Source organism: Peromyscus maniculatus, chromosome 7 (assembly GCF_049852395.1).
Source record: "Peromyscus maniculatus bairdii isolate BWxNUB_F1_BW_parent chromosome 7, HU_Pman_BW_mat_3.1, whole genome shotgun sequence".
Classification (NCBI taxonomy): domain Eukaryota; kingdom Metazoa; phylum Chordata; class Mammalia; order Rodentia; family Cricetidae; genus Peromyscus; species Peromyscus maniculatus.
The window spans coordinates 84,454,303-84,466,619 of record NC_134858.1 but is presented as its reverse complement, the minus strand read 5'-3'; the positions used below and the strand labels follow the sequence as shown (position 1 = coordinate 84,466,619).

At 42.3% G+C, this 12,317-nt stretch overlaps 1 protein-coding gene across 3 annotated transcripts in view; it reads right to left on the bottom strand.

Moving 5' to 3' along the window:
* Positions 1–10,747, bottom strand: part of Col12a1 (collagen type XII alpha 1 chain) — a 114,693-nt gene extending 103,946 nt beyond the window's left edge. For 2 of the 3 annotated variants that reach the window (XM_042281395.2, XM_006980038.4), the window contains exons 1-3: positions 10,417–10,747; positions 7,243–7,350; positions 529–645 (exon numbers count right to left, since the gene is read on the bottom strand). In XM_042281395.2, coding sequence (XP_042137329.1) covers positions 529–645; positions 7,243–7,315 — 190 coding nt within the window. In that variant the 5' untranslated portion in view covers positions 7,316–7,350; positions 10,417–10,747. The remainder of the gene's footprint in view (positions 1–528; positions 646–7,242; positions 7,351–10,416) is intronic. The other variant, XM_076576788.1, reaches the window with a different exon arrangement.
* Positions 10,748–12,317: the final 1,570 nt, after the last annotated feature.

The window sequence follows — 12,317 nt, the reverse complement described above, 5'->3', positions numbered from 1 at the left end:
TTTAAAATAAATGAAGCCATTTACCAAATGAACTTAGAGAGAAACATAAAAAGGAAAAGATTTTACCCCTTCTTCAGTTCTTTAGCCATACTGTCTTTTTTTAAAAGCTCCCTGATGAGAAAGCATTTTAAACAACTGGTATTCTAAAAGGCCAAGAGATAAGTGATTAGCAATATTGGCAATATCCATATTCACTGCCAACCAATGAAGACTTCTTATCACTTAACCAATACAAATAGTTACTTTCCCACCTATTCTTAGATGTTGGTTCTCCACACTTGGGCAACGTGGTTAACACTATAGATAACAAAATAGAACATCTGAAACAAGTTTTGTTTTGCTTTGCTTTGCTTACAGTAAGTATTGGGATTGGACTCTAGTTCTGAGTCCACCAAATACCAGTTGACATCAACCAAATCCCTCTGGCTTGTTCATTCTTGCTCTCCTCATGATCAAATGTGAGGTTAGGCAAACAGACTGTATGACCTTGATATCTCTGTCCTAAAACCTCAGCATCTTGGAACTCACCTGTTGTAGAGTCCACCGTTATTCTGTAACCCACAATTGGATCAACTGGTCTCTCCCATGACATATGAACAGTATTTTCATCTATAATTTTAAAATTCAAGTTGGAAGGTGGGTCAACTGCAAAAAGAGAGTTGAAATTAGTTGCATTTTCCAACATCAGAAAATGGTTAATATGATTAATGATGAATTGTGTTGAGCAAAGCTTACTAAAGTTGTCTTTGCATAAATTTGTTTCCAACAAATATAAAAGATATCTTGTTGGATCAGTATAAAATTAAAAGCTGACAAGATATGACAAAACATCAGAAAGTGTACAAATTACAGAAGACAGCACGGAACACTTGATTCTTGAGTTGCTAGATCATTCAAGAATGGCCAGCAAAATCAAGCAGAATAGAAACATGTCTGGATACAAGAACAATGAAGTCACATATAATAACCACATATGCAAACAATTCACATAACAATTAAGGAAATTCAATACATGCTGAGTGCACTTTGTACAAGCATGCCAAATCACGACCTGCTTACAACCATGGACGTTAATTTAGAACAGTGACATCATACATTTTTATAATGTGAAAAGAAAAATCACTGATGGTTTGGGTTCAATCTCTGCATTGTTGCGTTGTTATTGTTGTTGGATAAATCTCAGTCTGTGGCAGAGGCTTTAAAATGTATTTGAATGGAAAGGAAAAATATATCTTACGAGGAAATATACATTTAAGTGTATATTCATATTAATGTTATATGTTATATTAATGTCATATTAATGTTAATAATTTATGAGTATATAAACAGTGCTAGAGATGTTTATAAAACTGATATTCTGCCTGTTTACACCAATTTTCTGTGTTCCCAAGGTGTAAACCAACATGGTCATTGCCTTGGTAGTAGGCATACTCCATACTAGAAGCAGCGTTTAAAGTTAAAAAATGCCAGTATGGCCTTTTACAAAACAATGGCTAGTTATGAAAAGATAACATCAATGTATATTTATGGGCAATTATTTACAGAACTTGAAGGAAACAGTAAAGAATGATCAGCATTGGAAAACATGACTGTGTATAAAAACTTGGAGAAATCAATGACAGAAATAACTGCAAAGTACAGAAAAGAACGTTTACATACAAAACTGTACAGCATCATGCATGTGTCAATGAAATGTTGACTTATTTTTAGTTTCCCACAATGAACGAAAGCTTCCATGTACAATAGTCATTACACAAAGACATTCCTGAAATATTTTATAATGATATTCTCTACAACAATGTTCATGCCTCCTCATGCAGCATTGTACTGACTCACTGTCAGTGCATGGTTGATGCTTTGAAAATCATTACACTTGAAGCAAGTTCAATAAAGTAGATGATTTTCAGCCATATTCTTCTTTAAATATCTTAGTCTACAGGTATTATTCCTTGTGAGTGAGATGGTCTACCTCTGTTTTAAGGGGGTACCATCTCCTTTTAGAATTTTATGAAAGTCAATCAAAATACAGTAATAGCTCTGAGACACAAATCAGAATTTAATGGGGATTAGAGCTGTCTTTAACATTCATAGCACATTTTTAAAGGAAACAAAACTGATCAGGCAAACATCTGCTTTAATAAATCACCACCTCCAACTGTGGGAGATGTCTTTATTTTTATTGGCCACACTAGTAGTAGAATGAATGTTACTTTCTTACTATCCATACACAGGCAGTGAGATTAGGGCTATTAATCTGCATGCACAGTTTAATCATTCAGCATTCTTCTGTCTGTAACCATATTGCAACGTTCAGCTGAAGTCATCACTTAGTATATGTAACAAACATGCAACAGATGTTAATAGGATGATGGGTATTAAGAATATCATTATAAAATATTGTTCTGATAGCAATGGCTCAGGACAAATTTAATGCAAAGGCAGACACAACTGGCCTGAGCAGCTTTTTAAAAAAAATCAGTACATGGAAAAATAGTACCACCAACCTTGGAGGAAATAGACCTGAAGCAGCGGACATTAGGTTAAAACTGCTGAAGGTCAGCAGCGGCCCACCTTGTTGATATCCAAGTGACCAGGATTCCAGATAGACTGAAAAAATGACTGTGAGGGAAAAGTCTTGAACATTTTAGAGGATTTTAAGGTGCTCATGGAAAGTCAGATGTGGTACATGGGACTTGAAAGTAGGAAAAATGACCTATCGAGGTGAAAAGCAGAGCCTATCCTACTGTTCGCCTCTTTGAGTTTATCAAATATACAACATTTCAAAACTGTCATTTCATTTGCAATTTTGGGATTTTTCATTTAAAAAAATAATGAAGTAGGTGTGAGGGTATAACCTACATCAATTTAAATCATTACAAATACATGTTTTGTTGATTTGGGAATTTTTTTACATAATTCACAACCATCATTACATTGTCACGGAGTCTAGGTTTTCCAGAAAATTCTGATGTTGGCATAGTACAAACACTAACTAGCTACAAACATATGGTTTGTAAATGCAAACCACCAAAGCCAAGCCAAGGGAAGCAGAATTAAAATTACAAATAACAATCTGATTTATAAAACCTGGGTACTTATCGTGAAGAAATGAAATTTTAAGAATTTATAAGTGGTAGTTTAACTTTATACTTAAACATGATGCTTTTGTTATCAAAATACTGTGATATGAAACTGTCATTCTAGTGAGATATCTGTAACATAAACTGGTGGGATTTAGGACATGGTAAGATTGATCATACTATGTAAAAAATATCCAATGTCTTCTATATAACATGCAGACATTTAGACATTTTACTTGTTGTTTCCTTTCATATTTATAATAACCTAACTATAGGCCTTGTAATCCTTGTTCTACAAATTAAATTCAAAAGAAATCATCACAGCTCATAGGTAACAATTGTATCTTGTTGTCTGTATAGTTTTCCACACATTAGATTAAATATAAAAAGAAGAAATATTTCAGTAAAAAAACTTTTGGACTCAACACTTATAGTACTTCTTAATATGTACATAGATATTTTTCTATGCTCTAAAAAGCCACTATTATAAGAAATGATGTCTGCTCAATAATATATATGTGGCATGTGGACATCTGCAACTCAAATATAGATAGAATTTGGAAGGCATTTATGCTCACCACTATACCATCAATGTGGACATAGATAGAACTTGATATATTAACCTCACACACTTGTCCAAACAATTTTAAAACTAGTGTGTCTGTCTTGTTTTAAAGAAAAATAACCTTTTTCCAATTGGAGCACCCAACAAGAGTCTATATTCAAGAATTAGCCATGGCAAATTTATGGATGGGTGGATGGATGGATGGATGGATGGATGGATGGATGGATGGATGGATGGATGGATAAATGGATAAATGGATGAGTGAATGGATAGATGAACCAATGGATATAATATAATATGTTAGAAACAAAGAAAATCTAAAAGCTACATTAAAATATCAACTTAAGGTACTGGAGAGATTGCTCAGGTGCAGAGGACCAGGGTTCAATTCCCAGCACCCACATGGCAGCTCACAACTGTCTATAACTCCAGTTCCAGGAAATTCAACACCCTCACACAGACATATATGCAGGCAAAACACCAATTCGCCAAAATAAAATAAATGCATTTTTTTAAATATCAGCTTGAGGAACTCTCACTTCCTCATTTAGAAACTAAAACAATAAGAATACATAACACCTACATTCTCTGGTTTGAATGTTTTCTTGCATGTTACATACAGAGTTATAGAAATTTATATTAAATTAGTCCCTTAATCTAGACACAGGGCAGTTAAAGGCATGACTTAAAATCACTTATGGACGATAATGATTGTCTATTACATGTTGTAAACTATAAATAAAACTTACAAAAATTAAAACCCTATTTCACAAAATTTGTGTCCATCTCAAATTCTATATAAAGGAAAGGGGTATTCAATGCTCAAAGAACACTGACCTTTAACTGTTTAATACAAAGCTAACTTTTCTAAAAATCTATTAACATATGATACACGATCCCAGACTAATTCACACAATCTAGGTCATACAGAGAACTACTGAAGTTTAAAGTTTGCTAGTCTATTTAATAAATACTTAAAGCCAAAAAAGAAAGTAATCTTTGCCTTTATTTCTATAGGACACAGTAAATTAGCATGGAAATATAGTTCATCATACAAATAGAGGCAATGTGGAAAATTATTATCATGGTTTTTAAAAGGCAAAATGTAAATTTCAAAATTATTTAAATTAACACACAAAACCATGTTTCTAGCACATAAAAAGCAAATTAAAAATAGCCAGGAAGCATATGATCACAAGAGCATATGAGTCACACAAAAGGTTGCAGAGGAACCCTGGCTTTCTTTGCAGAAGACTGCAATCAGAGGGGCAAGCTCAAATTTTGAAATGCCCCAGCAGAAAGATTTCAGGGGGAAAAAATTCATTTTCTAGCCCAGTATCTTCAGAAAGACTTTGGCCACAAATTTTGTTAGCTCTTCACAGGCTCCTGAGGCCACTTAGTTGGTAGTTAACACCAGAACTGAGCTGCCCAACAAGGAGCAAACAGTCTCCTGTGGCTACAGAGCACTTGAAGTGTGGCCAGTCCAAAATGAAATGTGCTGCAAGTGTAAAGTACATGCCCAGCTTCCAAAAGTTAGCGCAGAAATGCAGAAGAGGTTGCTGATGGTTTTTCTATCAATTACATGTTGAAACATTAATATTATGTTAAAACCTTTCATCAAAAAAATCAATTTTCCTGTTCCCTTTTCTTTATATGACTATAAAAAATGTTTAAGTTATGTATATGGCTTATATTTGTGACTCATACTTCTGTTTGACACTGCCAAGCTAGAAAACAACCCAAAAATTAATCTTATTAAAATACACTGACCTAAGGGAGGAAAAGACAGGAACTTAAGAAAGAAAAAAAAAAGAACTACACCATGTGGAAACTAATACAAAGTTAAAGGATAAAATATGAGAACTAACGGAAATAATCAGGAAAGCAAATAGTACAATGTCCTTTTTTAACTGTATTTTGTTGGTTGGTCATTACCAGTTAAGAATGGATGTTTTCCACTCACCTTATCTCCAACCTAACCCTATACTTGAGAATTCTCAAAACTTTTATTTTCAAAGAACTACTTTCTTAATGAGCATTAAATGGGCCACTTCAGTGACTTATCTAAAAATATCTTTAGTAGTGCCTCCAGAAGTTTCTCAAATAAAATTCCTTCCTAACTGACGACAGAGCAAGGATTTCTGAAAGGCCACCTCACCAGAATACTCCTTCAGGAGGCCAGCGTAGCCTACATTTACTCATCAAGTGAGCCAGGCCAGCAAGCATCTCTGGATTTTAAATGTGCTACACATTTGGAGATGCTCTCTTTTCCTAACATCAGTTCTCTGTGCCTGCAGTTTTGAAGTAGAATATAATAAGATAGATAGATAGATGATAGATAGATAGATAGATAGATAGATAGATAGATAGATAGATAGATAGATAGATAGATAGATAGACAGACAGATAAAATCAAGGTTGTCAAGAAATAGCCTTACATACCTACCGCTCTACAAGCAGCACAATCCACCCTGGAATTTCCAGAGCCTACAGATGTCTCCTCCCTAACTTTATTAAAGGTGTTTCTTTAATTAGAAAGGGTAAAAAGCTTTTTAAAATTAACCCGTTTATCTTGCGGAATACGATTAGTTTGCCAAAACTCAAATGATAGTTGAAAGAGCCGGTAAGACTATTACAGAGAAGTGCCTTGCTCAATAAACACTGAGACATTAAACCACCAAGTGCACCAAACAAAACAAAATTAGGTTAAAAGTTTAACGGAGTCTTCTAGAGGGCAGGGTCACAAGGAGCCATTTTGGAGCCGCCTTGTGGTGTCCCTGGTCACCTAGTGCCAAGGCATTGAGGTCAGACGCGGCCAGGTCTCCCTGAGCCAAGCAAGGGAGAGCACGCCAAGGGGGTGCCCGGCTCGCAGCCGCCTCCAGGCTGGAAACCCTGGCCCAGAGCCAACCTCTCTGAGCTGGGCTGTTCTGGGACACGTGCTTTAGAGACCTTGGAACCAAACACCAACAGCAGAATCCCTAGGTTGAGTGAGCACCTCCTACGTGTTGGTTTCTACTTGTCACTCATCTCCTGCGCACCTACCCAAGTGGCAGTTTGACAGTTGGATCCTCTGCCTGAAAGTCTGCCTAGCCAACTGAGCTCCCCCGACCTGCTCAAAAAGAAAAAAAGAAAAGAAAACGAGACGCGCGGAGCTAGCAATGTTGGAGTCTTTTATTTCATGTTGTCACCAAGGTCACAGTCCCGACCCAGGTGATCAGCGGTTGATCCTGTGAGGATGTCCATGTTCTGAGGTTCCTGGTACCCAGCCCTCCAGGATCCTCTTGGTAGAACTGGATGCAGCTGTTGCCCTCTCCAGGGGACTGGTCCTCAGGGAAGGCAACAGTGTGGACAGCACACTGCAGACAAGCGCAAAGAGACCACACAGCACTGTACAGAACAGGGGAAGCAGACTCTAAGAGCTGGACCTGAAAGCTTGGGAATAGACACACCTCAGAAAGAGGACGTTTCTCTGGAGAAGAGAAGTCACCGGAGAAGTGCAGAGGAAACAGAGCAAGCAACAGAAGCAGAGGAGATAAGTCTTTTCCTTTCTTGAATTCTTCAGGGTCACTTGCCATAGGAGAAGTAAAAGCATTTTACCTTCTGCCTCAATGGAAGACAGGAGAAGGGCCACGCCCAGGGCGGCCAGCGCTCGGGGAAGCCTGGTCTTCATGCTCTGGCCTCAGGCTCACTGCCTCATGAAGGGATCTGCAGGAAGAATCAGTGATCCATCAGAACCCAGCCTGAGCAGGCCAGGAACAGGTTAGGCAGGAGCCTAAACATGGTTCAGAACCCAGACAAATTTGCCTTAGTAACACCAGCGCCCAGGCCAGCACGGAATGGACCTATTGTGAAGCCAAGGAAGTCAAGTTCCTCCAACAGGTTTGATCAGGGAACTAGCGGGGAATTCTAGTTTAAAGAGGGTACTCTTCTCCAGGGTACTAGTGCCCTGTGAAGTGCCTGACCAGGCCGCACATGGCTTCCTCCTGCCAAGGTGATGGATAATTTCGAGGTCATTTTATCCCTGACTCAACCAAATGTCTCTTCCAGCTGGGAATTTCATTTGGCCACTTTTTCCTAATGGCTGAACTCTTTAGGTAACTGTGCTTTAGTGATCCCAGGATAATTCGGAAAGAATAATAAACCTCTTTTATTCTATTTTCTTCAGTTTGTCCTGAATAAAAATATGCAAGTCTTTAAGATCTGGAATAGATTATATAGGAGATGATAAAGGGATATGCAAGGCCCAACTGAAAACCCAATTCTTCTGATAGCTATGTGGTTTTCACATCTGATAAACCCTTTACCAAAGATGAGGGGGAACCAACTCTAAAATGCGTAACAAAGCAGTAGAAAGAAGTAAAATACCCTTGTCTGTTTTCTAAAAGTTCTTATGTTTTTAAAAACCTCACTAATTCATCTTTGCATTTAACTAGTTCTTAATGCTAGAAGATTACAATAAATACAAGCATTAAAGGCAAGAAGATACTTTTCTGACTTTTTCCTGATTTTGCAACCAGGTTAATTCCTTAATGGCCAAGAGTCCTACTCTTCTTTTGTAGCTTCCCAACACACAGTGGCTGTTTAATCAGCAGAAATGGAGTGTCCTAATATACTCTAAGGTCTAGAAACAAAAGTTACCATCAATGAGCTGGACTGAGAAGGTGCCTGTGGCCAAACACACATACACACACACACACACACACACACACACACACCATACATCACACACACACACACACACACACCACACACACACACACACACCACACCACACACACACACACACACACACACACACACACACACACACACCACACACACACACACACACACACACAAGAAAATTCCAAGGAGTACACATTACTGTAAGGCAACACCATAGGTCTTATGAGAAATGCAAGGGGGAGGGGGACTGGTGCTTGGGAATCCAAAAATAAGCCAAAACGTGGTCTCTCCTTGAGAAAAGAAACTGACAATCTCCAACCATGCCTTTCCAAATCTCTGGCACACGGATCAGGGAAGCTTTCTTCATCTGGGTGGAAATTGCATTTTACATGTCTGACGAGCAGGCAAGCCAAATTGCCCAGAGCTCCTTTTTATGAAGCCAAGATTAAAATTTTGGCGCAGCTCGGGGATTTAAGGGATTTTAGTAATGTCTTTTTTCCTAATTAACAACTGTGACATTCTAACCCTTTCCTACATTAGTTTAAAAAAAAAAAAAAAAAAAAGTTTTTAAGTAAAAAAGCGTAACTGGCCCATTGTTGCCGTCACCCGGCCATAACGTTGATATAATAACTTGGAATGAAGTTGGCAGTTGGGTTCAAGAAGAGTTAAAGTGTAATAATCTACTCACAAAAATTTGTGTGCCGTTGGGGGGGGTCGTCTTTAATATAAGCTGAACAAAAACTTGTCTTGGAAGTCCGTTTATCTGGGTCTAGGGCGCCACCTATCGGTTTCCTGACTCAGCATCAAGAATGAATCATCTCTCACTGGGGTATCCGATGAATAACTCAACCTTCTCAACCAGCCAAGAATTCCGTCCATATACGTTTTAAAGAAAAGCTTCTCTCTCCTTCTTAGCCAAAACATTTATCAGAGTGCTTAGCAACACTTCATTGAGCATTCTCAGACATAGATGTCTGAAAGCGGCCGCCCCTACGTGGCAGTAGGATTTCCCTCACTTCCCCCTCATGAATGAAAATGAATCAGCTGCCTGGAGTGGGGGCGCTATGGGAACTGGTCCCTTTTGGACAACTCGCCCCTCCCCTACCCCTTGCTGGAAGAGGCCAACTCCTTAACTCTCTCAAGTTAATTTTTTTTTCAAACGTACCCACAGGCACACATATGTTCCATGGGCCCATCCAGATTCCAGGAGTCACATACTTCTTCTATAACTGCAACCTTGACCTTAGTTAGCCAAGGACGAGCTTGGTTTCTCCCCCGCCCCCCCCCATCCCTCACCATGATTCCTTTGAAGGCTCCAACCTTGGAGTTGGGGGTGGGGAGGTATGCCAGCGATCCGAACTGGTCGCTGGAGGGTGGCTGAGAAAGCCAGATGCAGGTCCCGTTTGTCATGGCTCTGTAAATGCGCGGATTCCTTACACTCTGACTTTAAGGACTGGAGAGGAAACCATTTCAAGGGTCCCACTGACTGACCCTAGGTAGGTCTTAATCCCAATGCGTTCGGGAAGAACTCAAAAGGATGTCTCAGAGCTGTGAAAAGCCGGCCTAACCCACCAACCCTTTGAAAGCAGTGGGGGATGAAGCCAGGGCCACTCCCCGGGAGCATCTGGAAATGCCACTCGCGCCCAGCCACGCCACGCGGGAGCGCTTTCCACTGGCCCTCCAAGGAATTCTGCACCTCGTGTGCAGAACTTCACTTCGTTTTCCTGCAATGTCTTGTGCCCAGGTTGCAAGCCAACAACCCTGGCAAAGCTGCAGCCACCAGATAATAAAGAGAGACCTACGCAGCCCATGCACTTCACTGAGAGCTACAAAGTCTACAAGGGACATCCCCCAGCAGATGGACAAATTGAGCCGAACAAGTCACCTTTCCTTCTCCCTCCAAAACTCCAAAGAAATCGCAAAGTTCCTCTGTTGCGCCGCAGATCTATCTCAGGCACACAAATCAATCGCTTCCCAAGCGAGCCGGCTCCTGCCGCGCTCTCTGCCTGGCCTGGGTTAAGGTGCAAGCAAGAAGCTGCTTTTCCCAGTTATCTTTGGGGAAGGCCGCACAGGGTTGGGGTGTGGGGGGACAGAAGCCATACTGACCTGAGCCGTCAGTGACAGAGGGAACCGGCGTCCAGCAGCCAGCGTGCGGGACCCCCTGGGCCGGTGAGGGCGCTGCGCTCCGGGAGCACCTGGCAGCCGCGAGCGTGGGAAGGGCAGCGGGAGCACCCAGGAGTGGCGACTGGAGCGCGGAGCGGAGGCAGGGGGACTGACTGCAGCAGCCGGCGGACGCGTCTGCGGCGGCTGCCTTCGCCGACTGGGAAGAGGCTCAGCGCCGCGGGCTACTTAATAGAGGGCTGTTCCCGGCTCTCAGTTTACTCGGTTACGAAACGCCTGAGAAGGTGGAAGGCTGCCACGGGTGATGTATGCTACTCGGCGGTGAAGGAGGTCTACTTTTGGGAACGTGTGCATACTTCGAGCATTCCATCGGCGTGAGGTGGCGATCGCCGTAGTAGCAATGCCCCTCCGGGGGCGGGGAGGAGGGAGGGAGAGAGGGGGACAGCCGCAGCCGGGTTCCCTGCCAAGGGAGGCCGCGGACTCCTCCGCTTGGGGCGGGCAAGGGGCTCGGGTTTCCCTATCCCGATGAACTTCTTTTATCCGTTTGCTTTTCTAAGTTAAGAACAATGGAGACGGGGGAAGCCGTTCTGGTTTCAGAACGGTGGGATGGGTAACCAACCCCTTGTCCCTCACTCTATGCCATCCCCTGCCACCACCACCACCGTCCCCACCTTCTTCCCACTCTGTCCTGGGTGCACTTAAAACCGATTTACAGGGTTTCCATTAACTAACTGTCTGTGCACGCGGCGGGCCTCTGTCTTTCCCAGTCTCCAAGTGGAGACTGAAAACTCGACCAGTCTCCTGCTCCCGGTTCAGGGATGGGATGACTTTCCCAGGCCTGTCTGCCTAACCTGGTTTTTCAGGATAGAGCTGGAAAGCTTCAATTCAAACTGGAAGGAGGGAGAGGAAAACTACTGGTACCTGGGGGTCATCCCAGCAGGACACTCAAGAACAAGTTTTATTCGCCATAGAAATGTCTGTCTTACCAGGTTGGGAACAAAAACTTGGCCCAAGTTGGGGCTTCAGACTGTCAGCTCTGCCCTTAAAAATTCCTAGAGGTGAAAAGGGCGAAGAGGTGTTCGTGAGCGCGCACGCACGCACACACACAGACAGACACACACAGAGAGAGAAAGAAACACGCACGTACACACGCTACTAAGAAAGCCAACTAGGAGCCGGACACTGCCAGCACATAGCCTTTTTCTACAGCTCCCCTTTTCCCGGCACTCCACCCCTTGGCCGCAGTGGGAGTCTGGCACTTGAGGTTGCCAAATTGTACAAGACGCATGGAAGGAAGCGTCCAGTAGTCACACGATGTTATCGGAAGACGGATTCTTCATACTCAGGTTTGTGAGCTCGGAACTCGCCCCGGGGCTTTCGGCCTCTTGAAGCCCAGAGAGGTGCCTCTGCAGGGTTGGACTAGGGGGTACTGGGAACAGGAGTGAACCCTGGACCCTGGAATCAACTGCCCCCTAATAGCAGAAGCTGAGGTCACACCTGATGTAAGCCTTTCTGGCTTGCTTCATCTCACCTCTGCCGACTTGACCTTGCCTTCTATCGGCACCATAGTCTTCAGAATGACAAAAAAAAAAAACTTTCTGCACGTTCTTTCCCAGCCCTCTTGCGCCTCGCCCCACGCACAGACTGCCTCTGGCCAGAGCCATCCGGAGCAAGAGAGGAGTCTGGAAGGAAAGAAACGAGAAAAATGAGAATGGCCACCTCTGCACATTCTTGGAGCACGCAGTGCCCACTCAAAAGCCACTGAGCAACTTGCACAAAGCACCCACACAGAGCGCAGATTTTTCTCTCCCATCTTCACAGTTCTGATGTCCAGCATGTGAGCGCATCTGAAGGGTGCAAACACCAAAGGGTACCACACAGCTGTT